The sequence below is a fragment of the Daphnia pulex genome, chromosome 5 (genome assembly GCF_021134715.1).
Source record: "Daphnia pulex isolate KAP4 chromosome 5, ASM2113471v1".
In the NCBI taxonomy this organism is placed as follows: Eukaryota; Metazoa; Arthropoda; class Branchiopoda; order Diplostraca; family Daphniidae; genus Daphnia; species Daphnia pulex.
This window is the reverse complement of record NC_060021.1, coordinates 88867-116718: the sequence shown is the minus strand read 5'-3', so window position 1 is coordinate 116718 and position 27852 is coordinate 88867. Positions and strand designations below refer to the sequence as shown.

The 27852-nt window shown below is 44.5% G+C and overlaps 2 protein-coding genes and 4 long non-coding RNA genes across 22 annotated transcripts; 5 read left to right on the top strand and 1 right to left on the bottom strand.

Moving 5' to 3' along the window:
- The first annotated feature begins 104 nt into the window (after positions 1–104).
- On the top strand, positions 105–7355 carry LOC124194894 (phosphatidylinositol 4-kinase alpha-like). Its single transcript, XM_046589282.1, has 9 exons — positions 105–324; positions 397–1478; positions 1537–2519; positions 2585–3923; positions 3994–4366; positions 4452–4796; positions 4862–5633; positions 5699–6372; positions 6438–7355. Exons 1-9 carry the CDS (start codon positions 238–240, stop codon positions 7155–7157), a joined length of 6375 nt encoding a protein of 2124 aa, XP_046445238.1. The 5' UTR covers positions 105–237; the 3' UTR covers positions 7158–7355.
- Positions 7356–7675: 320 nt separating this feature from the next.
- Positions 7676–10989, top strand: LOC124193422. 4 transcript variants are annotated; one of them, XR_006874244.1, is made up of 13 exons: positions 7676–7959; positions 8031–8144; positions 8207–8344; positions 8416–8466; positions 8530–8680; positions 8866–9068; positions 9154–9231; positions 9290–9412; positions 9517–9657; positions 9754–9942; positions 10001–10144; positions 10345–10432; positions 10527–10989. It is a non-coding gene; the product is annotated as an uncharacterized LOC124193422 (long non-coding RNA). The 4 variants fall into 4 exon arrangements; XR_006874242.1 differs by having other exon boundaries at positions 7751–7959; positions 8052–8144; positions 9300–9412; XR_006874243.1 differs by having other exon boundaries at positions 7746–7959; positions 8052–8144; positions 8530–8618; positions 8866–9231; positions 9300–9942.
- Positions 10990–12746: 1757 nt separating this feature from the next.
- LOC124193424 lies at positions 12747–13502 on the top strand. Its single transcript, XR_006874256.1, has 4 exons — positions 12747–12879; positions 13002–13178; positions 13243–13321; positions 13411–13502. It is a non-coding gene; the product is annotated as an uncharacterized LOC124193424 (long non-coding RNA).
- A 4678-nt stretch (positions 13503–18180) lies between these two features.
- LOC124193421 (uridylate-specific endoribonuclease-like) lies at positions 18181–19851 on the bottom strand. Its single transcript, XM_046587219.1, has 6 exons — positions 19767–19851; positions 19427–19687; positions 19223–19364; positions 18959–19158; positions 18660–18892; positions 18181–18587 (listed from the first exon to the last, which is right to left on the bottom strand). Exons 1-6 carry the CDS (start codon positions 19843–19845, stop codon positions 18354–18356), a joined length of 1149 nt encoding a protein of 382 aa, XP_046443175.1. The 5' UTR covers positions 19846–19851; the 3' UTR covers positions 18181–18353.
- Positions 19778–23283, top strand: LOC124193423. Of its 10 annotated transcripts, none has more exons than XR_006874254.1 (9): positions 19857–20012; positions 20181–20273; positions 20371–20734; positions 20839–21166; positions 21227–21434; positions 21864–22155; positions 22218–22304; positions 22358–22637; positions 23019–23086. It is a non-coding gene; the product is annotated as an uncharacterized LOC124193423 (long non-coding RNA). The 10 variants fall into 10 exon arrangements; XR_006874251.1 differs by having other exon boundaries at positions 19985–20086; XR_006874253.1 differs by lacking the exon at positions 20371–20734.
- A 262-nt stretch (positions 23284–23545) lies between these two features.
- LOC124193420 lies at positions 23546–26751 on the top strand. Of its 5 annotated transcripts, none has more exons than XR_006874238.1 (8): positions 23546–23592; positions 23659–24011; positions 24111–24582; positions 24661–24811; positions 25012–25263; positions 25328–25472; positions 25627–25809; positions 25907–26099. It is a non-coding gene; the product is annotated as an uncharacterized LOC124193420 (long non-coding RNA). The 5 variants fall into 5 exon arrangements; XR_006874241.1 differs by having other exon boundaries at positions 25325–25472; XR_006874239.1 differs by having other exon boundaries at positions 24658–24811.
- The last annotated feature ends 1101 nt before the right edge of the window (positions 26752–27852 follow it).

Genomic DNA, 27852 nt, shown 5'->3' with positions numbered 1-27852 from the left:
ATTAAGTTTTAATAAATAAAATAAGTTAGAAATAATTTCAAAATTCAAGTTTATTTTATTTATTTTTTTTTTTTTTTTAAACAAATTCATAATTCAAATGCAGCGTTGCCGACTGAACGTTGTCTGCTATCGACTGAAAGCTCCCGGCCCCCAGTAGCCGTAAGAGAAGTCTGATAAGTGTTTTGACAGATATGAAATTTGGTTGGAGATATTGCTGATCAGTGTTTTTCATGGAAAATGATTGAGACGAGCGATTTCTTCAGCAAAACGGTGCAGCATCTTGCACGGTCGCTAGCTCACATTGAAAATACGCCATGGGAAAAGGTACTAGAAATGCATCTTGACGTGAGCAAAAACCAGTCTCAAAACTTACAGTGCCCTACTTTCTGTCTCTAGGTGTCGAATCTTTTCAACCTTTGCCCTGCCAGAGGTGCTAGAGGGGAATACAAGTTGGACCACCGTGGTCAATCAGCGGTTATTGCCCTTGGAATTTATTACCTGGAGTCCCGTCTCAACTTCCCCAACAGTCCATTCCCACACAAGAACAAAATACTGCCCTACTTTTTCGATTTGATCAGAAACCTTCCCCTCGCCAGATGGACAGACAGCCAGTTGCTGTTTCAAAACCGTTGCCTGCCCACTTCGGAATGCTTCGCTTTCTCCATGACCACACTGCTGTGCGACGTGGCAGTGCTGGACGAAGAGGCCAGGGCAGAGATCCTGGATTTCCAGGTCACCTTCCTGATTGAAATCTCGCAGCTGATTCTCAGCAAGAGGCAGGACTCTGAGAATCCGCCCAATGTCGTTTTGTGCAAACGTATTGTGCCCTTGCTGTTTGGGCATGCCAGGGCCATGGGCCGTTTCTCTGCCCCACTTTTCCTGAAGCTCTTCCCCAAAGCGACTCCGCCCGTTCTGGTTCGTACCGAACCTTCGTCGACGAAGAATCGCAGTTTCTCCAACTTCCGGTCCATCATCCCGCAGTCTCTGTCGACCACCATCTTCGCCAACATCGACCCGTTCCACTCGAAAGCCAATGGAAAAGAAGAAGACGACTCCTCGGCCGTCTACTTTCGAGCCTTTGGTTCCAGCTTCGAAGTGCCCAGCCATGGCCACTCGATCCAGTTTACCGTGTCCCATCTGGAGGCCATTCTCAGGGTGGCCCAGTTGAGTCTGCTGGAGAAGTCGGTGCTCAAGTACCTGGACGGCCTGGCCGGCGAAACGTTCTCGTCGCAAACGGCCAGCAAGTACCCGTACAAGTCGTTCAGCGAAACCCTCAACTTGGTCCTGGTGACGGTCCTCAAGCAGATCCTGAGCGGCCACGGCCAGTTGCCACTCACCTTCATGACGGACATTCAAGAATTGGTGCGATCCCTCTTCACTTCGGGACAGACGGAGCTGCAGAGTCGACATTTCGACCAGCACAAGCATTTGCTGATGGAATCCAAAGCGACCAGCAGTTCCCTCACTAGCGCCACCAGGTAAAATTGAATTTTAAATTTAATTCTAATTGGAGATTTAATTGATTTTCTTGCCCAGGTATCGACTGACGGTTCAGGCCAACGCCTCGTGCGTCGATTTGCTGGTGTGGGCGGCCATGGAAGAAGTGACGGCCGAGAGCGTCCTCAATCGCTTGGCGGACAAGATCCACTCCAAGGACAACAACCACCTCATCATGGCCCATTTGCCGTTGTTGTTGGTCTGCCTCAAAGCCCTGGGCCAGTTGGCCGTCAAGTTCACTCACCTGGCTTCCAACGTCATCGCCTGTTTGCGGGACTTTCTCGTCAGTCCGTCGCCGATCCTCCTGCGACTCCACCATCAGTCGCAGAACCACCAAAATCCAAATCTGGAAGACCCACTGGCCCTTTCGGCCCGGGCGGCTTTCGAGCGACTCAGAGAGGCCAGCATCGATAATCTGTGCTTGGCCTTGAAGGCCGGCATGCAGGTGGACCCTAACTGCGTCCAGGCGTTCCTGGCCAGCGTCTCTAACCGTCTGTTTATGGCCGAGAATTCCGACAACGAGAGCGCCCTGATCGCCAACAACACAGTCATCACTTTGGGTCACGTGGCCGTCACCCTCAAGGAGACGTCCAGGACGGCCGAGTCGATTCTCCAGTTTTTCCAGGTGCGCTTCTGTCACCCGCCGTCGCCGCTGGACGTCCTGATTGTCGACCAGCTGGGCTGCATGGTGCTGGCCAAGAGCGAAGTTCACATTTGCGATGAGATTATGCGCATGTTTACGTCCATCACGGTCGAAGATTGCAGCACCGTTTACTCGTCGTCGTCGGCCCAGGGCCAGGGCCAGCCTCAGACCCAGGGTGGTGGTGGTGACATGCCGGACAAGACTAAAAATCAATACCGGCACGTTTCGCAGGCCGTTTTGAATGCCCTGGCCAACGTGGCCAACGGCATCCAAGGAGATAATGAAACCAACGAGCTACTAGTCCGTCTGCTGGAACTCTTTGTCCAGCTGGGCCTGGAAGGCAAACGAGCGTCGGAACGGTCCGCTTCCCTCATGAAAGGTGATCCATCGCAAATTATTTCAATTTATTCGCTCATTTAACTAAATTTATGATATTCTGTCCAGCTTCGAGCAGTGCCGGCAATTTAGGGGTGCTGATTCCCATCATCGCGGCCGTCATCCGGCGGATGCCGACCATGGCCGGCGCCGGACCCATCAAGCCTCGCCTGCACAAACTCTTTCGTGATTTCTGGCTCTACTGCGTCGTGATGGGCTTCACGCTGCAAGAGTCTGGCCTGTGGCCGGCCGAGTGGTACCGCGGCGTGGTGGAAATCGCCGTCAAGTCGCCGCTGCTGGTCTCGCAGACGTCACTGCGCTCGGAGCTGCGCGAGCTTCAGTACACATCCGCTTTGCGCAACGAGAGCATTTCGGTCAACGAGCTGACGGACCTCAAGACGCAGATCCTCCACCTGCTGGACAATCCGGCCGAGGTGGTGCCGCTGGTCAAGAACCTCTCGTTCGCCCAGTCGTGTTACCTCTTTTCCGTCTACAGTCTGGAGACACTGCGGGTCCAGCACGCGGCCGACACGAGTTTCGACGCCATTTTCGAGTACCTCCAGGATCCCGTCATCCAGAAGGACAAATCCGGAATGTGGCAGTGTCTGCTGAGCGTTGGCGAGCGCGTCTTTGCCATTTTCCTCGACGTCCTCTCCTCCAAGCCCAAGGACGGGCGGAGGGAAGTCGAGCTGGAGCGACACGCCCAGTACCTCCTGGTCCTGTTCAATCACGTCCAGCGGCAGATCCGCAAAGTGGCCGATCGATGCCTCTCGTCGCTGGTCGACCGGTTCCCGCACCTCCTCTGGAATCAGAACGTTCTCTTCGCCATGCTGGACATTCTCGAGGTCCTGTCCGGCTCACTCCACCTGGATCCTCACCAAGGTCCCAGTCGACTGGCCGTTCCCAATTCGCCGCATTCGATCGTTCTGATGGACACGCAGGAGGCCCGTGAGGGGATCGTCAAGGATTTCTCGGATCGATGCCACGCCATCCTGGCCGAGGCCATCAAATGGGCACCGGAATCGACCCGGGCCCGTCTCCAGGAGTATTCGCACCGCCGCCAGGGCGGGTCGAGCTCAGGTGTTCCGCGCCATCACGCCGGAATGGCTCTGCTCATCACCGAGTCGCTCCACACGTTCGCCTCGCTCAACTGCCAGTGCTCGCCGCTGGCCAAACAGACCCTGGACAAGCTTCCGTCGTGCGTCAAGTGCGACTCGCCGCGATTCATCGCCGTCCTGGGCAAGCGCAACCGCTACTCGGGCCAAGTGGCCGGAATGTTCAGCTGCCTCCAGTCGGACACGGCCGTCACCAAAGACAAAGTCCAGGAGAAATTGTCGGCCCAGTTGATGGAAGACATGCGCCAGTCGTGCCTGGCCAAAGACGAAAAGGCCCACTGCCGGGCATTGTGGTACGTTGTGAATTCTTTTTGGTCATCCGCCGGAATTTGTCATTTTGTATTTTAAAAAATTAATTTCCAGGTGCATCGCCGCCCTTGTCATCCGCATCGACGGCGTCTGCCGGAATCTACTCCACTCGATCGCCTGGTCGCATTTGGAGCTGTTCACCAGCGGGGCCGTCAGCGCAGCCGTCGAGTGTTGGCAATGGATCATATCCGCACGGCCGGACCTGGAATTTTGCTTCCTGCAGGAAATGTCGGCCGCTTGGCAGTACGCCTTTGAAAAGCGGATGGGATTGTTTGCCGTCGAGGACGAGGATGCCGTCGTCAATCCGCTGGCCGTTCACGAAGGCGCCGAATTGCTTCCGGCAGCTCCGCTGGTCGAGCCGCACGACCTCTGGATTCGCTTTCTCATTGAGCGGATTGAAATAGCCAAACACTGCAGTCAGGATCAGGTGCAATTTTTTTTTTTTTTACTTCCATCCGGATGGAATTTTGTGCCGGAATTGAAACTGACGGATGCGTTTTTATTTATTTTAGGTCGAATTGTTTGCCCAAATGTTTGACGTGACTCTGCCGTTCGACGTGGGCAGCCGCAAGCCGCGGATGAGTCGACATCCGGCGGCTGCCGGAACTCGTTACCGTTTGCTGCAGTGCGCCCTGTCTCTGCTGCAGGGCGACATGCTGGCCCGATCGCTGTCCAAGAACCTCCTGCGCGAACGGGTCTACCAGACTTGCCTGGACTATTTCTGCTGCCGGCCGCAGTGCCCCAACAAGAAGCGGATGCCGGAACTCAGAGAAGACGCTCTGGCCATGATCCGCTTTTGGCACACGATGCACTCGGACAAAAAGTATCTCAAACAAAGTCTCGTCGGGACGGACCAGGTAAATTAAATTTTTATTTTTCTTCCGGAATTCCGGCCGGAATTTTAATTTTTTTTTTCTTCTAGAACGACGACACCATGTCGACTTTCTCGTCCAATTATCAACTGACGGCAGGTGGCGGTGGTGGTGGGTCGTTGGCCGGCGACCGGGCCGGTGTCGGCGGAAGCGGCAACAGCAGCACTCTGCAACCGCCGGCCTCTTCCCGCAACAATTACGACGTCCGCTCCAGCGCCTCGTCGACGGATTTGACCCGGGGAACGGGCTCGGCCCTGGCCGGCGCCGGCTGGGCCAACACGGTGCCGCTCAACAACGCGACGGCCATGAGCTCCCTGTCGCGGCGCGTCAACCGGATGAAACGGGCCAACAATCCGGACAATTTCGTCAAGGACTACATCAAGAAACGCAATTTGATCCTCTCTCTGCTGGCCGCCGAGGTGGAATTCTTCTCCACCTGGTTGAATCCGCTCTCCCTTCCGGAATTGCAGTTGCCCGGCGAGGACGTGGTCAATTCGTGGCGGGCCCAGCAGATCACGGAACGAGTTTGGAGGGACAATGTCCGACTGGCTTGGGACATTAGCCCCGTACTGGCCGTCCGGATGGCCGCTCGACTCCGATCCGCCGCCGGAGTGGAACGCGAAATCCAGCGGCTGGTCCAACTGACGCCCAGCTGTGTCGCCCACATACCCGAGGCTCTCGACTACCTCGTGACGCCGGACAGCATCATCAACGAATCGCCCGAGCTGACCCACGCCCTTTACTGGTCCAGGGTCCATCCGGTGAAAGCCCTGGCCTTTTTTTCCCGCCAGTATCCGCCTCACCCCATCACGGCTCAATTGGGTAAGGTCCAGCCTTCATTTTTCTTCTTCCACATCCGCATTTTAATCATTTAAATTCATCCGCAGCCGTTCGATGCCTCAACTCGTATCCGCCGGACGCGGTCCTCTTTTACGTTCCGCAACTGGTCCAGGCCGTTCGCTACGACAACATGGGCTACGTTGTCGAGTTCATCAAGGTGCTGGCCCAAAAATCGCAGCTGGCCGCCCACCAGCTCATCTGGAACATGCAGACCAACAAGTTCACGGACGAGGAGGGTCACACCAAAGACGACGATCTCTACGACACCCTGGAAAGTCTCATCGAATCCATCGTGACTGGCCTTTCCGGGCCGGCCAAAAAATTCTACGAGCGCGAATTTGACTTTTTCGGCAAGATCACGGCCGTCTCGGGCGACATCCGCCCGTTCCCCAAAGGTGCCGAGCGCAAGAAAGCCTGCCTGGAACAATTGTCCAAGATCGCCGTCCAGCCCGGCTGCTACTTGCCGTCCAATCCTGAAGCGCTGGTTATGGACATTGACTACAACAGCGGGACGCCCATGCAGAGCGCAGCCAAGGCCCCGTATTTGGCCCGCTTCAGAGTCCTCCGCTGCGGATTGCTGGAACTGGAACACCGCGGTCTCACCAGCGAAGGCGATCAGAAATCGGCCGGCCAACAGGAACAAGACAACAGCAATTTGGTCTGGCAAGCGGCCATTTTCAAAGTGGGTGATGACGTCCGCCAAGACATGCTGGCCCTACAGGTTTGCCCCAAATTAAATGTTGTCCAGCTAATTGCTATTTACTAAATAATTTGACGTTTGCCCAGGTCATTTCGCTGTTTAAAAACATTTTCCAGCAAGTGGATTTGGATTTGTTTCTCTTCCCTTACCGAGTGGTGGCCACCTCGCCCGGCTGCGGAGTCATCGAGTGCGTGCCCAATGCCAAGTCGCGCGACCAGCTCGGCCGGCAGACGGACGTCAACCTCAACGACTATTTCATCAACAAGTACGGCGACGAGATGACGCAAGAGTTCCAGACGGCCAGACGCAATTTCATCCGCTCCATGGCCGCCTACTCGCTGGTCGGCTTCCTCCTGCAGATCAAGGATCGACACAACGGCAACATAATGATCGACGGCGACGGCCACATCATCCACATCGATTTCGGATTCATGTTTGAAAGTTCGCCCGGCGGCAATTTGGGATTCGAGCCGGACATCAAATTGACGGAGGAGATGGTGATGATTATGGGCGGCAAGATGGAAGCCCCACCGTTCCGCTATTTCATGGAACTGTGCGTGCGGGCTTATTTGGCCGTCCGGCCGTACCGCGAGGCCATCGTGTCTCTCGTTTCGTTGATGCTGGACACCCGACTGCCCTGCTTCCGTGGGCAGACTATCAAGTTGCTGCAGGCCCGTTTCGTGCCCATGGCCTCTGACCGAGAGGCGGCCAACCACATGATCAACATTGTCCGCTCGTCGTTCCGCAACATCCGCACCCGAACCTACGACATGATTCAATACTACCAGAATCAAATTCCCTACTAGATTTTTGGTTTGGAATGAAATGTGGCCCGTCTCTCCATCGCTTTTTGAACTTGTTGCTGTTTTCTTATTTTCATTTAGTCGTATACGTCATTCAGTTTATGACTCACTTTAACGGTTGTTGGATCAGACTAGTCCCGTGTGTTCTTTCTCTCCCCTCCTAAATGTGCTCGTTCAGAAATATAATAATATATACACGTTGTTTGGCTTGACTACTGCAAGGGTGTAAGAAGAAGTGTTAGTTAAGGCGGTTTGGGTTGTCTCAGTTCCACTTGATGTGCTGGAAATCATTTGTCAAGTCAATGAGTAAGGGATAATAGACTTACTCAATTTGACGTGTCACAAGTTTCAGTGATGAGAATTGATTGATTTGATTTCCCATTTGGCTAGATTTAGTTCAGTGCGATTCGTGCGATTCAAAAAGCGCGCCGACGTGGTTCAGAATTTCGCCGCTGCACCCGCGTTGTCATGGCAACGAAACCCCACCCCCTTACAATATGGCGGCCTTCTTTCTTCTCCTTGAACAGCGTGGCTTGCTGGCTGCCCTTCTCATCTCAAGTTCTCAAGTGTAATCGTCCTAATCAAACCCGTCACGTTCTTGATTGTGGACATCAATGATTAAGCCCTTTTTGCTTCCACTAGTGCATACGCTGATTATGGTATGACCACAAGCGTTTGTTCTTTCGACGAAGACGATCTCACGTTCTGGATTGAATTTTTTCCAGTTTTCTGGTAATCATGGAAGGATTTATGTGTACTCTTTCGTGAGCACCAGGACCAAGTATGCAATGGATTCAAGAAAATTGTAAGTGGGTCTGTAGACAAAATTTCTTTTGGAACTAATCGTTTAAAAGTTGTGCTTGCTATTGGGTTAAGTGTGTCATATTGGAAATACAGAGACAATATTGCCACTGTTGCTGTAGCGGTGGGAGGAGATCAAATGGGATTTGTGCCCTAGCCCACCTTTAGCCTTTAGGCCCACCGTTGAAGGTGTTAATCTTAAATAATCTTATTCCTACTCTCAATAACTACAGTTATTTTATTGCTTCCAGATGGTGGCGATTTGCTGCTAGATTTAGCAGCTCAAGATGCACTTTTATTTGTGTCATTGTGTTGGTAGAATTCGCTCAGTAGTCAGCAAGGATCAGCCTCAGTCAGATGGTAGCAAATTAGCCCTTCAATCCAAACAGGTATAATTTTCCGTCATTTACAAAGAAAGAGCACAAATTTATGTGTGAATTGGAAACTGTTTTTTTGCAAGGCAATGGAAACTGAGTGAACAGCCTCCATTGGCAGTGGCCCGTATTCAAAAGTTAGTGAAAAATCGCAAGTTTCAAACATTTTCAAGACTTTCTGTATACAATGTTTTCCGCAGGTGTTATCGGAACAAATCTCTTGGAGCTACTCTTCTGTTCCATGAGCAAAACTATGACGATCCTTCCAGCGGTATTTAGAATGATCAAGGTCCGTGTGACTGGGTAAAATCGGTGGAAACACATTAGGCCTTTGCGGTTGTAGAACAGCAGGTATAAGCTTCATCTCAGTTGGTGGATATCAGGGCTAGCTTTATCCCTTAATCAGTGGCATGGCGGTTATTTGGGGGAACAATGGGTTCGTTAGTTTGGGAGAACAATAGCTGTAGATTTTTGCAACAGAATATGTTTTGTGTTGAAATTGGGTTGATTGAGGGAAGTTAATTTTTTGTTCATAGGCTGCCGAAATGAATCTGAAAATGTGAACTCCAGTTGTGGTGTGGCCCACCTGCAGTACTTTATTTGACCAACGACACGAAAGTGAACGTTTTCAACACGACGGATCACCAGGGATCGAAATTGGCCGCCTTTTTCGATGGAGTCGACGACATGGTTGACGAGATGTCAGAAGAAATGGCGCGGACAGCCGTTCCTCTTTTGGGTCAGCTCGCACATGTCCATTAGCATTTGAAACTTTGCTACTTTGATTTTGTGTGTGTGTGTGTAACAGTGTCGTACTGCCTTAGGAATCCAAACTCAACCGTCGTCACTGCTTCACACCGCGTGAATTTCGTCGACATTGTTCATGAGTCAACATGTATAGTGTAAGTATTTCGAATTAAAAATATGTTTTCTATTACTGATCGTTATTTATTCTCTAAGATTCTCTTAGACTAATGAGGAGCAATTCCAAATCTCACACGGCAACCATACCAGCCCCTTTCAAAGAAAAGATTCACTATCAACCTCCTGTCACTCAAATGTGTGCTAGATATCCTGATTCAGGTATTTCTTGTATTGGATATTTTCTTTATTTATTATACTTCTTTATTTTATATATTTTCTTATATGGATTAAACTGATTAAACTCTTGTTATGTTTGATTGCAGGCACCTTTAAAATAGGGAACTTCACTTTAGCCATGTCAACCTATCACTTGGAGTTGGATCCTATAGTGCAGGTTGCATGGAATTCTCGTTTACCTTTGCTGTGAACATAAGTAACATCTGCACTAATTGAAGTCCATTTAGGTGACTATCTTATTCAGTTTATTCAAAAATTAAATGTGTTTAGTTGGAAGTTAAACCAGAAGTTTTCCGTTCCGTCCAATCTTCCGGGTGCCCAAGGAATATGTTGGATATCACTAGGTGGCTAAAATTATGTCTGCTAGATGGTGCGAGTGTCTTCGTTACTCAAGACGAAATTCCGCCATTTCTTACAACACTGATTGGAAACCACATGTTGAAAACGTATCGTTGGATTGGATACTTAATACGGCGTACTTTTCTTTCTTGACATTTTTTTTCGTAATAACGGTAATTGCTCTTAAGATTCTTCGATGTGACTGTGTTAATTATTTGTGTGTGAATTTAGGTATTTATTTGGTAACAGCCTATAATTTCTACATGGCAATTTCATCTGGTCATGTGGCCTGAGCAGCTGAACATTTTGCCAAAATGTCGTCTCTTTTTCCTGTACCAGCTTCACGTTTGTCGGATACAATTCAGAACAATTCGGGTAATATAATGTTCAACTTTCTAACTGAGACTACAGATTAAGTTCTCTTCAATTTATTTCAGTTGTGGAAATTTAACCTTTGAAAAGCTTGCCTTAACTTAACTTTGCTTAACTTAACTTCGATCAAAATGTTTTTTCATTTGAGAAATTGTTGCTTGATAGCAATTGAGTTTTTTTTTTTGTGTTTCTTTTTTAAATAGGATTAACACCCTGGTGGAGTTTGAGCTTCTTTGTTGCTGCCCAACTTTCACATGGATTTGATGCAGCCAGCTGAGGGCTTTAACTCTGGTAAATAACATAAAGTGACATTTATTCGCCTTTTAATTGACAGCATTTCCATTGATGCTGAAGATTATTTAATTCATTTCATTTTTGTTATTAGGTTTAGCGTTTATATTGGCGTAGTTGCTGTCCGATGTGGCACGTTGTTGCAGCCTATACTGGTGAAAGATCTTTCGACATCAAGCTCAATTGGCCGTTCCTTGGTGATGATGTTGTGTTGCCGAAGTTGCATCATATTTTGTTAAATTGTTATCGTGACTATTGCAGTTTACCGTTTATAAGTTCAGAAGCAACAAAAACAAATGTGGGATGTTTATGTCAACCAATAATAAACGTGTATCCGGGATTGGGAAAGGAAAGTGGAGGATCGGCTTGACATTATATTTATTGCTTCACAAATTTCCTGTTGACATCTTTAGCCTATTTAATTTTTTACCTAACAATTTTCGTTTCATTCGAGTATTCGACTCGTCATTTTAAGATGTAAGCCACCTTTTTTCTTACGCTTATGAACAGATGTCATGTCCCTAACAAGAAAAACAAAAAGTCATACGTTTGCTTTATATATGTTTATTTTTTGAATTTTGAAATGTCAAATTGTTTTCGAAGGATCGGCGAAATTAATATTATTTGCAAATTATCTCTTTTCAGAACGAGCTCAGGATCACGTCTAGATTGTCGAGGAGCGTCTGGTTTGGGGCTTGGGATCTGGGGCTCTTCGGTTTAGGCTTTTTCTCATCCTTTTCTTGCTCATGTTCGCCAGACGGAGGTAATTCAGCCGGAGTGCCCTTGGTTTCAAAAATTTTCTTTGGCCGTGGAAAGACTTCTTGCAGCGGATACTCGATCCTTATTTCCAAATCAACACAACGTTTTCCCACTGGATAGTATTTGTTGTCATACAGTTTCACTCTATTGACTTGATATGCCAACAAGTTGGACACGTCAATTACGCCGGAGCCGACCGTGATGGACGTATTCGAATCCAATGCTGACGACTTTTTCAGTTTAATTGTCAACATCCACCTTTCCGGGTTTCGAGTTTCGATGGTAAAGTTTTCTATCCACATCGGATGGCTGCCGCGGATGGGTTTCGTTATTATTTTCTTCGACTGAACGCAGATTCTGTCGTGCCATTCTTCGCCCCGAATGTAAACGTAGTACTTGTCCTTTGTTTCCGGTAGGTTTTCTCCTCTCAAAACTCTGATTTTGATTTTGATTTGCTTAGGCTTATCGATTTCTGCATCCTCGCAATCAGATTCTTCGGGATTTGGATGGAGTGGATGTGGGTCTTTTGGTGTATGACTGTCATTCTTGGGCTGATTGTCATTCTTGTTGATGAAATCAAAATTTTCGTGAAAATGGGGCAGTACCTGTTGCAGGTCCCCAGGCTGATGACGGAATTGGTTAGCGACTACCGCCAAATCAGGTTTTTCTTCAGACCCATAATTTGATGCCCACATATCTTGTAATTCTTTCCATGGATAAATTAGAATCGGGAGATCAGCAGGTGGAATCGGGAGTTCAGGTTCGATCATTTTCATTTTGTTCAATATAGTGACTGGGCTGCCAAAATGTCTTAAGATTTGTTTCTCTGCTGGTAGATTGGGTGTTTGCGATCGAAAACTGCCGTTGGGGTTGCCTTTATAGACTTGCCAGGGGAAATACCAATTTGCATTCGTCTATTTACGGCAAACACACCAAAAATAAAAATAAACCGTTAGCAACTCCTTCGAGAATCATCGCCAACACGTGACTGATGGGAGCTGCCTCAGCGTGGTGTGGTGGCGCTAGTAGTACATGCCGGAAACAGGCTTACTAGCGCCACTGTCCTGCTGAAATTAAAATTTTGGACGTTCAGGCATAGACAAAGACCACTGGTTGATGCTGTGCTATCCTTTTAGCCCTATCCCTACTGACCCCGAGCTCCCGTATCGATTGTAGTGCCTCTAGCGGACAAAGTACTGTACTGCGCCGCGGCTACGAAGGGTTTTGCAGACGAAGATTGTTTTCCTTCTGTCTTGGTAAAATTCTTTGCTGGCGTTTAATAGTTTTAGGTAATTTTGCCTTAAAAATTTTTATTAAGAAGTCAAATTGTATTAAATTTTGACATTAGCTAATTACAAAAGCAGAGAAATCAATTGAATCATTGCAATTGAATAGAAGTAAGCAGAGTGTAGAGATGAAAACGTACACTAGAGGGCAGGACAAGTAATACGGGGTTGGAGAAATCGGAGGAAGGGTAGCAAGAATTCTGGCGACAGTTGGCCATGTTAATTTTCTTATGAAGAGCTTCAACCAGTGGTCTTTGTCTATGGTTCAGGCCTAACAGCTGGACGTTCAGGCCCACGTAAAAAGTGGGCCTGAAAGCCGAGGCCTCAATCAAACTGATTGACATATCCGTATCAGCTGTTCACATCTTATTTCTCTCAAGTTCATTGCCAACATAATGAGATGTAAGTTTGATTCTCATTCTGTGGTATTTCTTTCATATATGATAGTTACAACATACCTTGATTGATGATTTTGAGGATACTTGATTCTATCGCAAACTTCTAAAATTGTATTCTTTATATAGGATATGCATTCTTCCGTCTAACATTAACGTGTTGTTTTGGCTGCAATTTTGACTGCTTCACCTGTTTAACCATTTTCTTTGTGTTTTGAATGATGAGCGGTGAATTATATTGCAGTCTCTACTTCCTGTCACAGAATGTATTCCCATGGTGGTCGATCCATTTCACTATTTGCAAAGGTAAAGCATGTGACACATATATTCAAGATATATTGACAAGTTCCTTATCCGTGCTCTGCACTAGTGCTCTGCAACTAGTGTTTGATTGCCAGTCGTTCTGTATGGATGAGTTTCAATTGCAACATCTGCTGTCAACAGTTTAGGTAATCAATCAAGGCCTCTACTTAAGTATTGTATTATCGACAAAATGTGAGGTTTAATTTGTGGTTGTGCTAAATTTACTCTCTCACAGGTAGTTAAACTGATTGACGTTTCCATATCAGCTGTTCACATCTTGTTTCTCTCCAGTTCATTGCCAACATAATCAGATGTAAGTTTGATTCTTATTCTGTGGTATAACTTTCATGTATGATTATTACAACATACCTTGATGGATGATTTTGAGGATACTTCATTCTATCGCAATCATCTAAAATTGTATTCTTCCTATAGTATGTATTTGTTCATCTAACATTAACGTGTTTTTATTGTTTGTCACAGATAATTGTAGTGTTGGAGCCCGTCATTGCTGCAACGTATGTACATCTGTCGGTTACTGCTGGTTTTTTCACCTCAACATTGTGTAAGTTGTGTGTGATCTTAGTAGAGGCCATTTCTCATTACTAACAATTGATTTGGGATGTTTCTGTCTTGGTTTTCGGCAATCCCGCACCGGGGGGTCACTCACGCGGTACATTGGTGCTCAATCTAACTTTCGGGAAGGTCTGAGACGAGGTCATTTCATTGTCGGAGAGATGCTCCAGCCGGGCAGCCTTTTCGTACAGGCACAGGGGAATAGAAAGGGTATCGGTTGGAGTGTCGCATTTAATCGGAACTGCCCAGCCTTTTAAATAAGGTATACTCTTGATAGTTTGAGTTATTCTAGATACGACTCTTAACGCTTCATTCATTTAATTTTGGCCCGTTTAAATTTTGTTGTGCATCATAACGCAAGGAACAGGTCAACTTATTCTCAGTCGTTATTTGTAATTGGAATCTTTTACAGTGTAATGATAACCTGACTAATCTTAAGTTATAGTCAATAATTATGTAACGAGTTCTTTCTTATTTCGTTCCTCAACTAGCTCCATCGATGATTCGACGTCTTGCTGGGACCTGCATTTAACGAAAATGTTTGACCAATTCACGCAACCCTTTGCTGATGAGTGGATAGAATGGCACGAGATGCACAAGGTAAGAAACCACAAATCAAAAGACATTTAGTATTGCGCACCACGAGCTGTACCATGTCGAGATGAATTTACGAGCGTCTAATTCTTTCGAGAGCATCAAGACTAGATGATTTAATTCGTTAGATTTAAGAGAGAAATAGTGGACTTCAGTTAGGAAGATGCTCCACTTTTGACAATTAAGAGAACAACGAAGTAAGAATTCGCTAGTCAAATCTCTCCATGTGTTTGCTTCATGGGGTTGGCTGTCTCCTTGGTCCTTTTAGCTCGAGTCGATGCCGCTGACGGAGCTATTTCCTATCCTACTTTAATGCCGACTTCCTCGCCATCAACCGATTTAGACTCCGATTCGGGTTTCAGTTGGCGTTTGGGAAAATGACTGGCCATCATCTCGATCAAAAATCCCAATCCCTCTCGAATCCATCTCCCCAGCCCAGACAGCCAATAACAACAAATATCTTTGGGAGGCCAAGGTGATGAATCTCAAAGAGCAGCGCGAGAACAATGTAAAACATTTGCGTAATCATTTGCTAGGGTTGAAGAATATATCGAAAAATGTTCAAAAAGAAATGTCATTGAATTCGATTATCTTATTTTTATTAATTCGATTTGAATGTAGATGATGGGCCAAGATTCGAGATTACGAGACAAATTCTGAACAGTTGCCAAACATTATTTAAAAAAATGGTTCATAGATGGTTCGATAAAAAAAATTATTAAAAGTCAGTTTGAAAATTATTGGAAAATCGTGACTCGCAGAAAAGTAACAATAAGTAAGCATCTTAATCATAACTGTTTGGAAAAATGTATTGGACCCCGGATTTCGGGGCCAGTCCAATGGTCAAGTGGTGTTTGTTTTTAGTGTAATTGTTTCTTGTCGATTTGAATCTACCGATTAGTGTATAGAGTGTGTATCGAACAATCGCTCAAAAGACTTTAAATGCCAACGCGTTTAACGATTCTTCGGGTGGATATTCATTCGTCAAGACACTCATCCAACTTCCGCGTCAGGCTAATACTTTTTGGTACATTCGGTATATCAGATTCTCCGTCTATTGATTTTTTTCGCCTTCTTTATGTTCCGTTGTCTTTTGACCTCGGCCGGATTGGGAGTGTCGTCCGGCAGACCGTCGATCTTGATGTCCATTTCAAGCAAAGCTTCTCCCACTGGATTGCCAGACTCGTCGTTCACTGGCAACCAAATGAGGTGCGAGTGCTTCCGACTGATGATATCCATCAAATCAGACACGGTCATTTTAATTTGGCCGACCGTGGACGTTTCCAAACCCAATTTCGACGTCTTTTTTACTTTGAGGGTCAGGAAACACTTTTCCGGATTACGAGTGTCGATGATGAAGTTTTGATTCACTTCCAAAGCGCTGCCGAGGAACTTTTTGGATTTGACTTTCTTGACCTTGTTGCAGATTTCGTTGCGCCATTCCTCGACCCGCATAGAAATGTAAAACTTGTCGGCTTCCGGAAAATTGACTGGTCTCCGAAAAATGATTTCGACATGTCGGGGGGCCTTGTCGACTTCCTCAGCTTCAGGTGGTGGATATTCTTTATTCGACCCGGCTGGTTCTGTTTCTTTGGATTCTAGAGCCGTCTGGTTTTCTTCCTTGCAGTCAGGTAGCGGCTCTGTTGCTTCCGGTTTCTCATCCATTGCCCGATTTTGTTGAAGTTGAGATTTTTGGGGTTTTGGGGGCAATGCGTGTTGATCTTCAGGCTTAAGACGGAATTGATTATCAGTGCTCCTATTGGATTGAGCCTTCGATGTCTGTTCCTCAACTTGCTCACTTTCCTCAGGTATAATTGTTTCTTTGGCGATTTCAAGTAGTTCAGTTTCACCCAACGGATCTTCGTTACTCACATTTCCGGTGTCGTCAATCGTCTTCTGCAAATTATTGGGCAGACTCTTCGGTTCCGGTCTTTTCTCGTCCGTTTCGAATTGTTCGTTAGACGCAGGTTCTACAGCTTCAGGCGTGTCCTTTGGTTTAGAAACGATCTCTGGGCTGGGTTCTTCCGGTTTCTGATCCATTGTCTGATCATTTATAAGTTCAGGTTTTTCGGGAATAAGGGGCTGTACCTGTGGATCGTCAGGCTGATGACGTAATTGATTATCAGTGCTCTTATTGGATTGATCCTTTGATGGCTGTTCCTCAACTTGTTCACTTTTTTCCTCAGGTATAATCGTCTCTTCGGTGATTTCAGTTAGTTCAGTTTCACCCAGCACCTGCTGATCTTTGTTAGTCACAGTCACATTTTCGGTGTCGACAATGGTTTCGGCCAAACTCACCAGTTCCGGCTTTTTCTCGTCCGTTTCAAGTTGTTGGTTGGATGGACGTACTTCAACCGGAATGTATTTGGGTTCAGAAACTGGCTCTTCTGGTGTTTCATCCAGTTCCTGATTGTCGGCCGGAATTTCGTCGGAAAAATTCTCGGTGGCGAGAATAGCTTCCCCCGTTTGAAAGTTGAGACTCTCCGGGTTATTTTGGATCGTTTCAACTTGTTCTGTCGCTGCCGGGATCTCATTGGGTTTATTGACTTTAATGCCGACTTCCTCGCCATCAAACGATTTAGACTCCGATTCGGGTTTCAGTTGGCGTTTGGGAAAATGACTGGCCATCATCTCGATCAAAAATGCTCCCCAGCCCAGGCAGCCAATAACAACAAATATTTTTGGGAGGCCAAGATGATGAATCGCAAAGAGCAGCGCGAGAACAATGTAAAACATTTGGGTAATCATTTGCTAGGCTTGAAGAATCAGAGAATAATATCGAACAGATAGTCTTCCCTCTTTATACCTTCGGAACGAATAAGTGACGCGGCAGCTATTGGAAAGTCACTTTTTGTTAGGCATTTCGTCATTTATAAAAGCCCAATGTGGTTATCTTTATTGAATTTCAACTTTTTTGTATTTTTCGAAAAATGTTCAAAAAGAAATTTTGTTGAATTCGATTATCTTATTTTTGTTTCGTCGTTTTGGATGTAGATGATGGGCCAAGACTCGGGTTAGATTGTAGACGTTGCGAAATCAAAGGTGCGAAATAGTGTGGGCTGTGGGTTAGGTTAGGTCAGGCGATAAAATTCAATTCTTTAAATTTGAGTAGAAATTGATGTGATTTCATGTGTGGAAATGTGGAAGTCAGAACTAAAGATCTGAGACTGTGTAATAGATGGAAACTACTCAACCATACATCCTTCCTAGCGCTTCCTAGCTTTTTTACGATAAAGTAAAAAAATAAGTAATAGTCTGATTGATATCTATAGTTGTGGTCCAATTTTTTTGTGTGCAACTTGCCCTTGTGCCTTGTGTCACGTTGGATTCCATTTTATCAGTGAAATGTGGCGGTGCTATAGGGCAGCAGCAGTACAGGGGTTGGGTTTTTTCGATGTGAGTGTAGTACGAGAGTCTAAATTACAACACCCAATGGGCCCAGGGAAAAAATAGCCGGGCGGAGATGTGTGTGGGTCGTTTCTCCCACTGTCCTCAAAAATATCCCCAACTCGATAAAAGTTCCAAAGTCCTAAGTCTCGATAGCCTCTCTCTACGGTGGTACCACTCGCCCGTCTGCTGCACGTCCGCACGCACTTTGCTCGTGATGGTAACTCGATACGAAAAAACAACACAACACACACACACCGCCCGCTAAAGAAATGGACTTTTTATTATATTAAAAACATTCAAAGTCTATAACCTGAATTAGTCGAAACGAATAACACGACATTTCAATTAACTTTTTTTAGTAACAAATTTGAGCTCAAATTCTTACCCACAGATGCCGTTGATGACGACCCAAAATGAAATGTAGTTTAATTAAATTCCTTCGTTGTTCAATGGCACACAAAAACAGTATATTGAAAATGATTAACCAGCGACTCGTCTGCTATTCAATTGTCACACAATAACGGCAGCTTATAATTTTCAATATCGGCAGGTTCATTGGGTAATGCGTATTTTTTCTTATTTATTCACATCGTTTGATTATGTTTGGCTTTTTTCTATTTAATAGGTGGGGTAAGCGCTACCGACGTAGGTGTTGCCATTGTACGCCAAAGTGTAAGTCTGGTAGGCGTAAGCAGTTCCATCGGCGCCAGAAAGTGGACACTTGGCGTTGGGCCTGGCCAGGAAACAGACGGTGGCCAATGCCAATTCGATTTCGGGGCTGCCGGACACGGAGATGGAGCTGATGGACTTGTAAATACCGTCCCAGCTCATTGGCATTTCAATGACGGAGCTCTACAAATTTCAAACAAATCAGTGAAATGAATTTTGAATTCGAGAAAATTGAGTTGGAAAACTGAGACTGACCACTCCGAGATCGAGTTTGACCATGTAGCCCAGGTAGTTCATCTTTCCGGCCAACTCATCCTGGTAATACTTGATCCAGCCGTGGTAGCCGGAAATGCTGTTGCCGTTCTTCTCGCCCAGGAAAACGTGTTCCAGGCCGGAAGAGCCTTCGATTCCGCCTCCTCGGTTGTACTGGCCCAACCAGATAAGACGCAGGTACTCCTTGAAGACGGCAATATCCGCATCGGCCAAACCTACATGGAAACAGTTAATAATTATTCATTCAATTCAACATTTCAGATTCTATTTGACGGACTCACCTTTAGAGACGAGGAACTGGTGGGCCTGTTGGAAGACGCTGGTGGCCAGAATGGCATCGAGGAAGGCGTCATTTTCAATCTGTTCCTCAGCTGTGATGTCCTCAGTTACTTTGCAGTTCTCATCGTAGTTGTCGAAAAGTGCCAAAAGGGCACTGATGGTCGGGCCGGAGAAAGCATCAGCCGGAACACTCGAAAACAACCTACATTAATCGTAAATAATTTAATAAAATTGACATTATCAGAAATTTAATAGGATCGACTAACGGCAATGGAGCTTTGTCGGTTGTGCTTCCAGATGTCGTGGTGGATTGCATGTTCAAAACGATCCCCTGGACAGCGTTGACGTCATCAATGTGGAGCTGTTGGGAAAGAGCCTTAAGCTCGGCATCAGTAACGGCTCCGCCACCTGTCAAATTTCAAACAATGTTAATTTTGATTCATTACCAAGTTAATTGAAATTTTTTTTACCAGTGCCTCCGCAGAGATCAGGCTTGTCCGGGCAGCAATTGTTGAAGTTGGAGCAGTCAGCATTGCACTGGCACGGCCATTTGTTGTCGTATCCGGCTGTGCATCGTCCGTCGCAAGTGTTGCAAACGGCAATAAAATCGGCGCAGCAGTCGTTGTACGTCTGGCAGGATGGATTGCACTGGCAGGGCTTGGTCAAATCGGTTCCGGCAATTCCGCACCGACCGACGCAGGAATCGTCAGCTTTGCCACCACCCAAAACAACTGCAACATTTCCAAATTCCAAGTAATTCTTATTCTTAAGACGAATATTAGTTTCAACTATTCATTGATTTTGACTTACGTTGGCGGAAGCTGGGCTTAGCCTCAACAAGAGATCCGATCGTCACCACCAAGATGGTCAATGCCAACAACTTCATCATTGTGATGCTATTCTTCTGTCAAAGAAATTATAAGGTAACAATTATTGTTAACAGTTATTTCAATAATTTAAGAAAAAACAAATTGTTTGGTTACATCAAGTGATCCAGGTTACTTGAAGTTGACAAGTCTCCTGGTTCGGTCCATCGCCCCTGACACGGTTTTATAGGTACAGCGGACCTTTTGTGGTGGTGGTGGGTTGAGGGCGTGACTAACTGACGCTCCAATAACTACCAATAGATTGTAAAAGCTTCTCATCGTTCGATTGCCAAACAACTTAATCCAATTGTTTTTCTCCCTTCTTTTCTCCTCTTCCTCCTCCTTTGACATCCTTTAGCTGCGTGATTGTGAGCCGTTTGATAGGAGAGCAATAAACCCAGCTGAAACAAACAATTTCAAACCACGGCCTTTGCATATTCACAATCATCAGGTGGATGCGTGTGTTTTGTTTGCAGTTAGACTAGAACCGAAAGCGGCCGTCACGCCGATGACGTGAATTTAACGAGGTCATTGCAAACGCATTTCAGGCTCATTGTAAACAAGTTCCGAAAGGATGAGGCAATCAGGACTTTGGTTATCAATGGCGTGTAGATGAGTATATCTTGACGGTTATGAAGTCTCGTTGACACTATGTACACATGTTTCTAATTTTTTTTTTATCTGTCGATTTATTGATTTTATTTATTGCATTTGATGGCGATCTATTTCGATTGCAATGTCGTAAGTTATCAATATTCAATATTCGGTAAAAAAAAAAAGCGGATTACCAAAACACATTTTGTGTATTCGTTAGTTGTGGCCATTAGTGGGGTGCAAAAATAGTACATATTTGTAGCAGTTCTTGGTGCCATTGACGTTGAGATAGCAATGATTTTGTGAGGAGAAAATAATGTGAGAAAGATTTTTGTAAAGCCTTTTTATTGTTGTGAGATGCTTATTTCACGCAGGGATTATTTCATTGGTTTTTGGTTAAAACCTTTTTTTTCTAACGCTAGATGGCTATGGCCTTTCATCATTGTCAGAAGCTTTTCGCCATTTGTTCCGAGACGCTGACAGAAAGTGTTTTCCAAATTCATTACGGAATTGCGGTGTCGATCTACATTTTCAGCCATGAAATGGTAATGCTATAGTTTGGATTTCTTAAATTTAATTTATCTTAGACGTTTTTGTCTGAATTTACTGGCAATCTGGGATATTATTTCACTTGGCCAAATAATGTGACGACTTGGGTCGAAACTGCTGTCCAATGTCGGCCATTGTTAGCTGTACCTAAACGGCTGTACGTCTCATCTCGTGCAGAAACACTTCAGACAGTCTAATAAAGTAATGTTGTTGATGAATTACCCTGCGATATTGTAATTTGTTTCATTAGTTGATGTTCAGGTCAGAGATGGAGATCCCTTTGCTCTACTGTTGTAGAAATTGAGAACACAGCAAAGTCTGAGCTTCAAGGCAGTTGTTTCATCAACATGGATTTGTTACAGCCAGCTGGTGAAAGATGTGATCGAGCCAAGTTGAGCTGCAGCTGCTGCATGAAGTTTATAAAGCTGGTGTCATCCCAAGTGTCACTGCAGGAAAACTTCTTGAATCGGTAACTTGATTGATGTTATTGGTTGTAACTTGGAAAGTCTTGTTTTTTAGTTTGTTTATTAAATGTTGTATTCAATTGACAAGTTTGAAATTAGATAAAAATTGAGAAAACTAGGGGTGATAATTCTTCCTTCCTAATAATTGTTTCCATTCAAAGATAGTCCCATCATGGCCCGCTTTTTGTTGGTCAGATTCCACTGAGATTTTTTTCCCAATTTTCTTTCAATCAATCTAGAACACAAATTCCCGTTCAGTATTACCAAGTTTTTCTAACATATTGGAAGTAGATGTACAGAATTCTTTCCTGGTTTCTTTTTCAATTTGAATTAAATATTAATTTTTAAATTAAGTAAACTTTATTATTGGTACCCTTTTTCACATTTCAAAATGTTATTGCTTATTGGTTTATAAATGTTCTTTTGATTTGTAGGAGTTAATTGGATGTTTGAGCTGTTTATGGTGTTGCTGTTTGGTGTTCAGTGGTTTTGCAGCCCCTTTCCAATTGAGAGATGCTCTGAAATGGAGTTTGGTGCAGACTTGCAGGTCAACATCACACTTAAATCGACTTAAATGTGCATTTGCCTATGTTGGTGTTCATGCAGTATATGCCGTGTTGAACGGATGGTTAAAATAGTTCATGCTGCCTGATGGTTGTCCAACAGTGACGGCCCGGACAATCCTGAATCCTTTAGGGTAGCCATTCCATCGACGCTTAAACGAGGGTAAGTAATTACACGTTAGTCAAATTGTTAAAGCTACAAATTCAATTGTTTGTATTACCCAGATGACGCGGAGGTGTTGCCCATTGAGGGGTTTTTGTGACAAGGAGTCACTGAACGAAACGCTAAACCAAATGAAAAAAATAAGAAAGGTAATGACATGAAGCTTTTGCTTTCGCAGAAAATAATGTGAATTTGTTTGCAGCCAACGATCCTTTATATATCCGAGCCGAGTCTTTTCCGTCTACATTCGGTGTGAAGAGAAAAACCCAAATTTCAACACATTTTACTGCTTAGCAACGAAAACAAAGCGAGTGTCTAAACATTGTTTTACTTGCGCATACTTTATTGGGGCAGAAACGCGTTGGTCATGTAATAGGGTGGAATTTTTTTTCCTTTCGTTCATGCAGCATCAAACGACACGCGATAGGTTCCGGCGGTAATCAACTATTCAAGATGGTAGACATGTCAATGTAAAAGACAGGGTAAGGATAGCTCCTGTAAATGTTATTCATTTATGTTAAATAGCTGCTAGTAGGATCTCATTGTTGATTTGCGGTTACAAAATCCATAGCCCTAGAGTTCAGGTATTGTCAATCAATCATTTGATTTGCGTTTTAGATACACCTAAATCAGCCGTGGAAATACGATTCCCCCCGCTTCTCCTGGGTGGTTACTTAGGATCATTTAAGTTCATTTTTGAGTTATTCGTTGTGAACGTAGCGGACGAACTCTGACAGTCTATCGAGTTTTAGCAATTGCGTCTAATTTCTTATTTTATTGATTTTATTCAACCAATCTATGAGAATTTTTGATTTGTATTTTTTTTATATTAATAATTTACCTTTTTTTTTATCTTTTTTTAGATTTTCTTCTCCGACCGCAGGTGCAAGGAATATGTTTGAAACTTAGAAAAGTTTGCAGTAGAATATTTTAAAAAAAGCCAACTGTCCTTCAAACGGTTCGAAATGGAAGATTTATTCATTTGACACCGAAGAAACGAGTCAAATGTGGTATTTTTAAAGTGACTAAAATTTAAGCCATTATCATTTATGATTTGATATTTATTTTGATATTGGTTTTTGTTGACCCATCCCCAGCAACGTCAACCTGCAGAAAGAAAAAGGCCAGTTTCTATGACCATGACGATTGAAGGTCACGGAGATCATTACGTAAAACGTGTCATGCAGTGGTGTAGAGGTTGGGTGAGAATGACACGTGTTGCTTCCTTATCAAAAAGGTACAATAGCCGTAAGTGTAAGCTTTTTGGTATTCATTTTGAAATTGGTTATTGTAGACCCATCCCCGGCAAAGTCACCTGCAGAAGGAAAGGCCAGTTTGCATTTCAATCGAAGGTCATGGAGATCATTACGTAAAAGGTGTCAGGCATTGGTGTAGAGGTTGGGTGAGAACGGGACGTTTTGCTTCATTATCAAGAAGGTAAAATATAGCCATTAGGCTTAAGAGGAGGGGTGAGAAAAAATTGTATAAAAGGCGAGAGAAAAGTTGACAGGGATCAGTCGAGTGAGCATCTCCGACACGGCAATAACTCCATATTTCGTCGTAATAACAGTTCGCAATCATGGGTAAATGTTCATTTTTATTTCGAGTTGTAAATCTATTCCATCTTGTTATTAGTTTTTGGTACGACTAGTTACCTTCGAAAAATAATTTCCGATTGTTTTTAATGCACTGTTAATTATGGCATTGTGTTGCTGTTGGGTGTTGTACCGTTGATGTCGACCACGAGAGAAAATCTTTCAAAAGGAAAGAGAAAAGGCAACATAAGTCAATCGAGTGAGCATCTCCGACCTGGCAACAACTGCATTCTTCGTCGTATTACTAGGTCGCAATCACGGGTAAATAATCTGTTTTTCTACGTGGAATTTTGTATCAATTTCCATTTGTTCTATTTGATAATGTGTCCGTTATATTGTTGAATATTTAATATTGTCTAGTTAACTATGCCGTCATGCTGCTATTGGTTGTTGTATCGTCGATGGCTGGGTCGACTACTGGTGTACCGACGTTTCCTGGATAAGGCGGATACCAAACCGCAACGCCACCACCTTACTACACAACAACATACGCAACGACCAGATACTACACCGAGGTTGCACTGTTGGATTTACAGTTAAATCACCAAGGATCCAAATTATTACATCACAACTTGTGCTGCTCCTCGAGCTACACTACCAAAGCGCTACAGTACTACACCGAGGCACCTACTGAGACTACGCAACTACGTATGCTGCCCCAACCTACGACACTGAGGCTCCAGCTTATTACATCACCAAAGCTAACGAATTCTACACTGGAGCGCCAAAGTACGACAGAAATTGGTCAAGTGAGCTTCTCCGACACCCAACACGGCAACCCCGAAGTTTCGAATAAACTTCGTTTCAAACAGTGGAACGGCAAAAAGTGAAGGTGAGTTCTTAATTATTGTAATCTTGTGCAACATGTACAAATGACTTGTTTTCGTTCCTTGTCTGTCTTTCGAAGAAGACGAATTCGACTGCAATCGCGTCGAATTGAATAGCAAAGATAACATATTCCGTACGTGTACACCGTGCCGTTAAACTTGACATTGTCGGTCGGCAAGCCGCACTTGACGATGGCCGTACCATCACCTACGACAAGTGCGTTATTGCCACAGGTAAACATTTTATGCCAAACGAAATTTGTCTTTAAAAGTCTCAATGATAACACCTTTATGGAATGCTGAATAACTTTTTAATCCTCCTGCTCGATAGTATCTAAGAGTCTATTTAAACTGCTAGCAATTTATTTCTGTGAATTAGTTCTACGATTAGAATTAGTTCTACGAATTCCTCTAAAAATGGCCTTTCTTGTTAGGTGTTACACGAAAATCTTTTCCAATCCCTGAGCGGTTCCCTTAAAGATGCCCAAGACCAAGAACACGTAGCGCTGTTCCGCAATATCGATGGCGGTAACATAGGTCGAGTTCTCCGTTCTCCTAAATATTTGAGCCAATGAACAACCGAGAAGGTGAAAGCGGAAAGTGTTAATGTTTTGCTCAAAGCTAATGTGGAGGGTGTAATTTTGGAAGACTACAAGGTTGCATTGTCCTTAAACAATGGTCAAAAGGTAAACAGTTATTTCTGTACATGTTTTAGCGATGTTAATTAAAATCTAAAAATTATTTCAGCAGATTTAAACTGACCATGTCGTCGCTGCTGTCGGTTGGGACGTAAACACGGATTTGGCTGTTGCTTTTGGTTTGGAAAGAGAGGAGAGGAGATTTTGGTGGTTATCGAGTGAATACCGAACTTGAAGCACAATCGAACGTTTGTTTGGTAAGAATCCTTGAACATTTTATTTCATATTAATTGTGCTATTGTGATTAAAACTTGACTAACATTGACTGCTCTAATGTTGTTGTTAGATAGTATATGAAGTTCTTGTTAAATTAGATTTTAATTATTGGGTTTGGACTTTATTTTTTATTAGACTGGAGATGTTACGTTCTTTTGTGATATCAAATTGGGTCGCTGTTGTATGGAACATGTTCACCATGCTGTTGTATCTGGGCGATTGGCTGGAGAGAACAATACTGGCAAAGAAACATGGATGAAAAACTGCAGTGCACTGTTATCAAGTGCATTCTTCGTCGGATTATCAGTACGCAATCGGGTAAATATTCTGTTTCACGGAGTTTTTATAAATTATTTGTTTTTTATCTGTTTATGTACCATATTGAATATTAATGTTCAAATTATTTACCGCATAGTTGATGTGATGTCGTGATGTCGCCGTTTGCCGTATCGTTGAAGGCTGGGTCGATCACTGGTGTACCGATGTCTCCTGGGTATGGCGGATACCGAAGCACCACGCCGCCGCCTTGCTACACAACGACAACATTCGCAAGAACCGGTTACTACACTGAGGCACACTATTACTACACCACCAAGGCTCCAGAGTATTACACCGAAGCTGATGCTGCCCCGAGTTACAACATCAAACGTACTACACCGAAGCTCCCAAGTACTAAAACCACCAAGTCACCAGAGTATTACACGTATGTTGCCCCAGCTTGCTGCATCGAGGCTCCCAAGTATTACCTAGTTCCTAGCTACTACACCGAGGCTCCAACTTATTACACCACCAAAGCGGCTGAATACTACACCGAGCCGCCCAAGTACTACACCAACAATGCTCCCAGAGTATTACACCACAACTTGTGCTTCCCTGAGCCTCTACACCGAAGCCCCGAAGTATTACTCTGCCCTAAGCTACACAACTACAACTGAGGCGGCCAAGTACTACGCAGCCCCAACTTACTACACAGCGGCTGCTCCTTCGTACTACGTTGAATCGGAATACTACACCTAGGCTTCAGTTTACTACACCACAACTTATGCTACACCGAGGCCTCTATGTACTACACTACCAAGGCACCTGAGTATTATAACACTACCTACGCTGCTCCGACCAACTACACCGAAGCTCCGAAGTATAGTCACTGGGAATTGTTGATCTTTAATAGGGAAATGTTTTTTTTTTTTAACCTGGGTTATCATTGTGTACGACTTCTCTTGCCACCTAAAAGCCTTGAGACATTGCGACGTTTTCTTATTTTGGTTGGGTCTTTCCTATTTCGCATGTTGGAGGTGATTATTGCTTTAGTCTCTCCGCATTCCGACATATTCTTGTGTTTGGACAAATTTCATTTACAGGGCAAGTTACGAAAGAGACGTACTGTGTGGTGTTTACTAAAATTGATTGATGTTGACAGCTCTCTTTTTAACTTAAGTTGGCGTAACAAAAGAGCTGCAGATAATGTGTGGTTTATCATAGAAGTTTATTTGAAGAATGTGGAGTTTATCAGTTGCTTGCCTATTACTTATGTAAAACTTGAAAGTTGTAAAAAATACACAAATACTTTATTACAAGTTATGAAACATAGCAAACAAAAACATTAAAAGGAATTGCTTTATTGTCCCACCTCCACCCACAATTCCACCACATTTTACAATCACATACATACAAGTTAACCCGTTGGCTGCCACGCCATACAACCCGTAGGTTGCTCTCTACTATTCTACGCGCCACGTCTGAAGGATCTATGGCCAAGGTGGAACTTGCCATTGCTGACAAGTCCGGGCTGACACGGTGACAGAAGAATCCATCACCGCATCGACAAAGGGGAACTAGGTATGGTGCATTGCCTAACAGGCGCCTTGCGGCAAGTTTTGGGCTGGTGCGACTTTCCGACCCCTCGGCATGAAAACCACGAGGCCGAACAGCGCACGCAGCCCGTGCTAAGGAGCAGGGGAGAACAAAGGCGTGGCAACCAACAGGTTAACTAACACTAACACATATTACCAACAACAAATAATGATCCGCGCTGACACTTTGGAGATACCGGCGATGTTTTGGTGTCAATCTTCTCGACGTCTCCTCTGCATCATCTGAAGAAAGAGAAAAAATTCTTATTAAGTGACATGCCAATAAAAGTTACATAATACATGTAGGTACATCGATCTGTTATTTTTGGCTCAAAACTTTAAAGGCGCGCTTTAAATTGCTTAAAATCTAGCTAACAATATTGAAAACTGTACACATAACAAAGCTCACTTGCTAGTCTATAAAAAAAAATTCCGGAAGTAAACCGGAAGTAGCCACAGCGCCTCAACCATTGAGCTGTCGTCAAAATAAACCACATATTCGTGATCT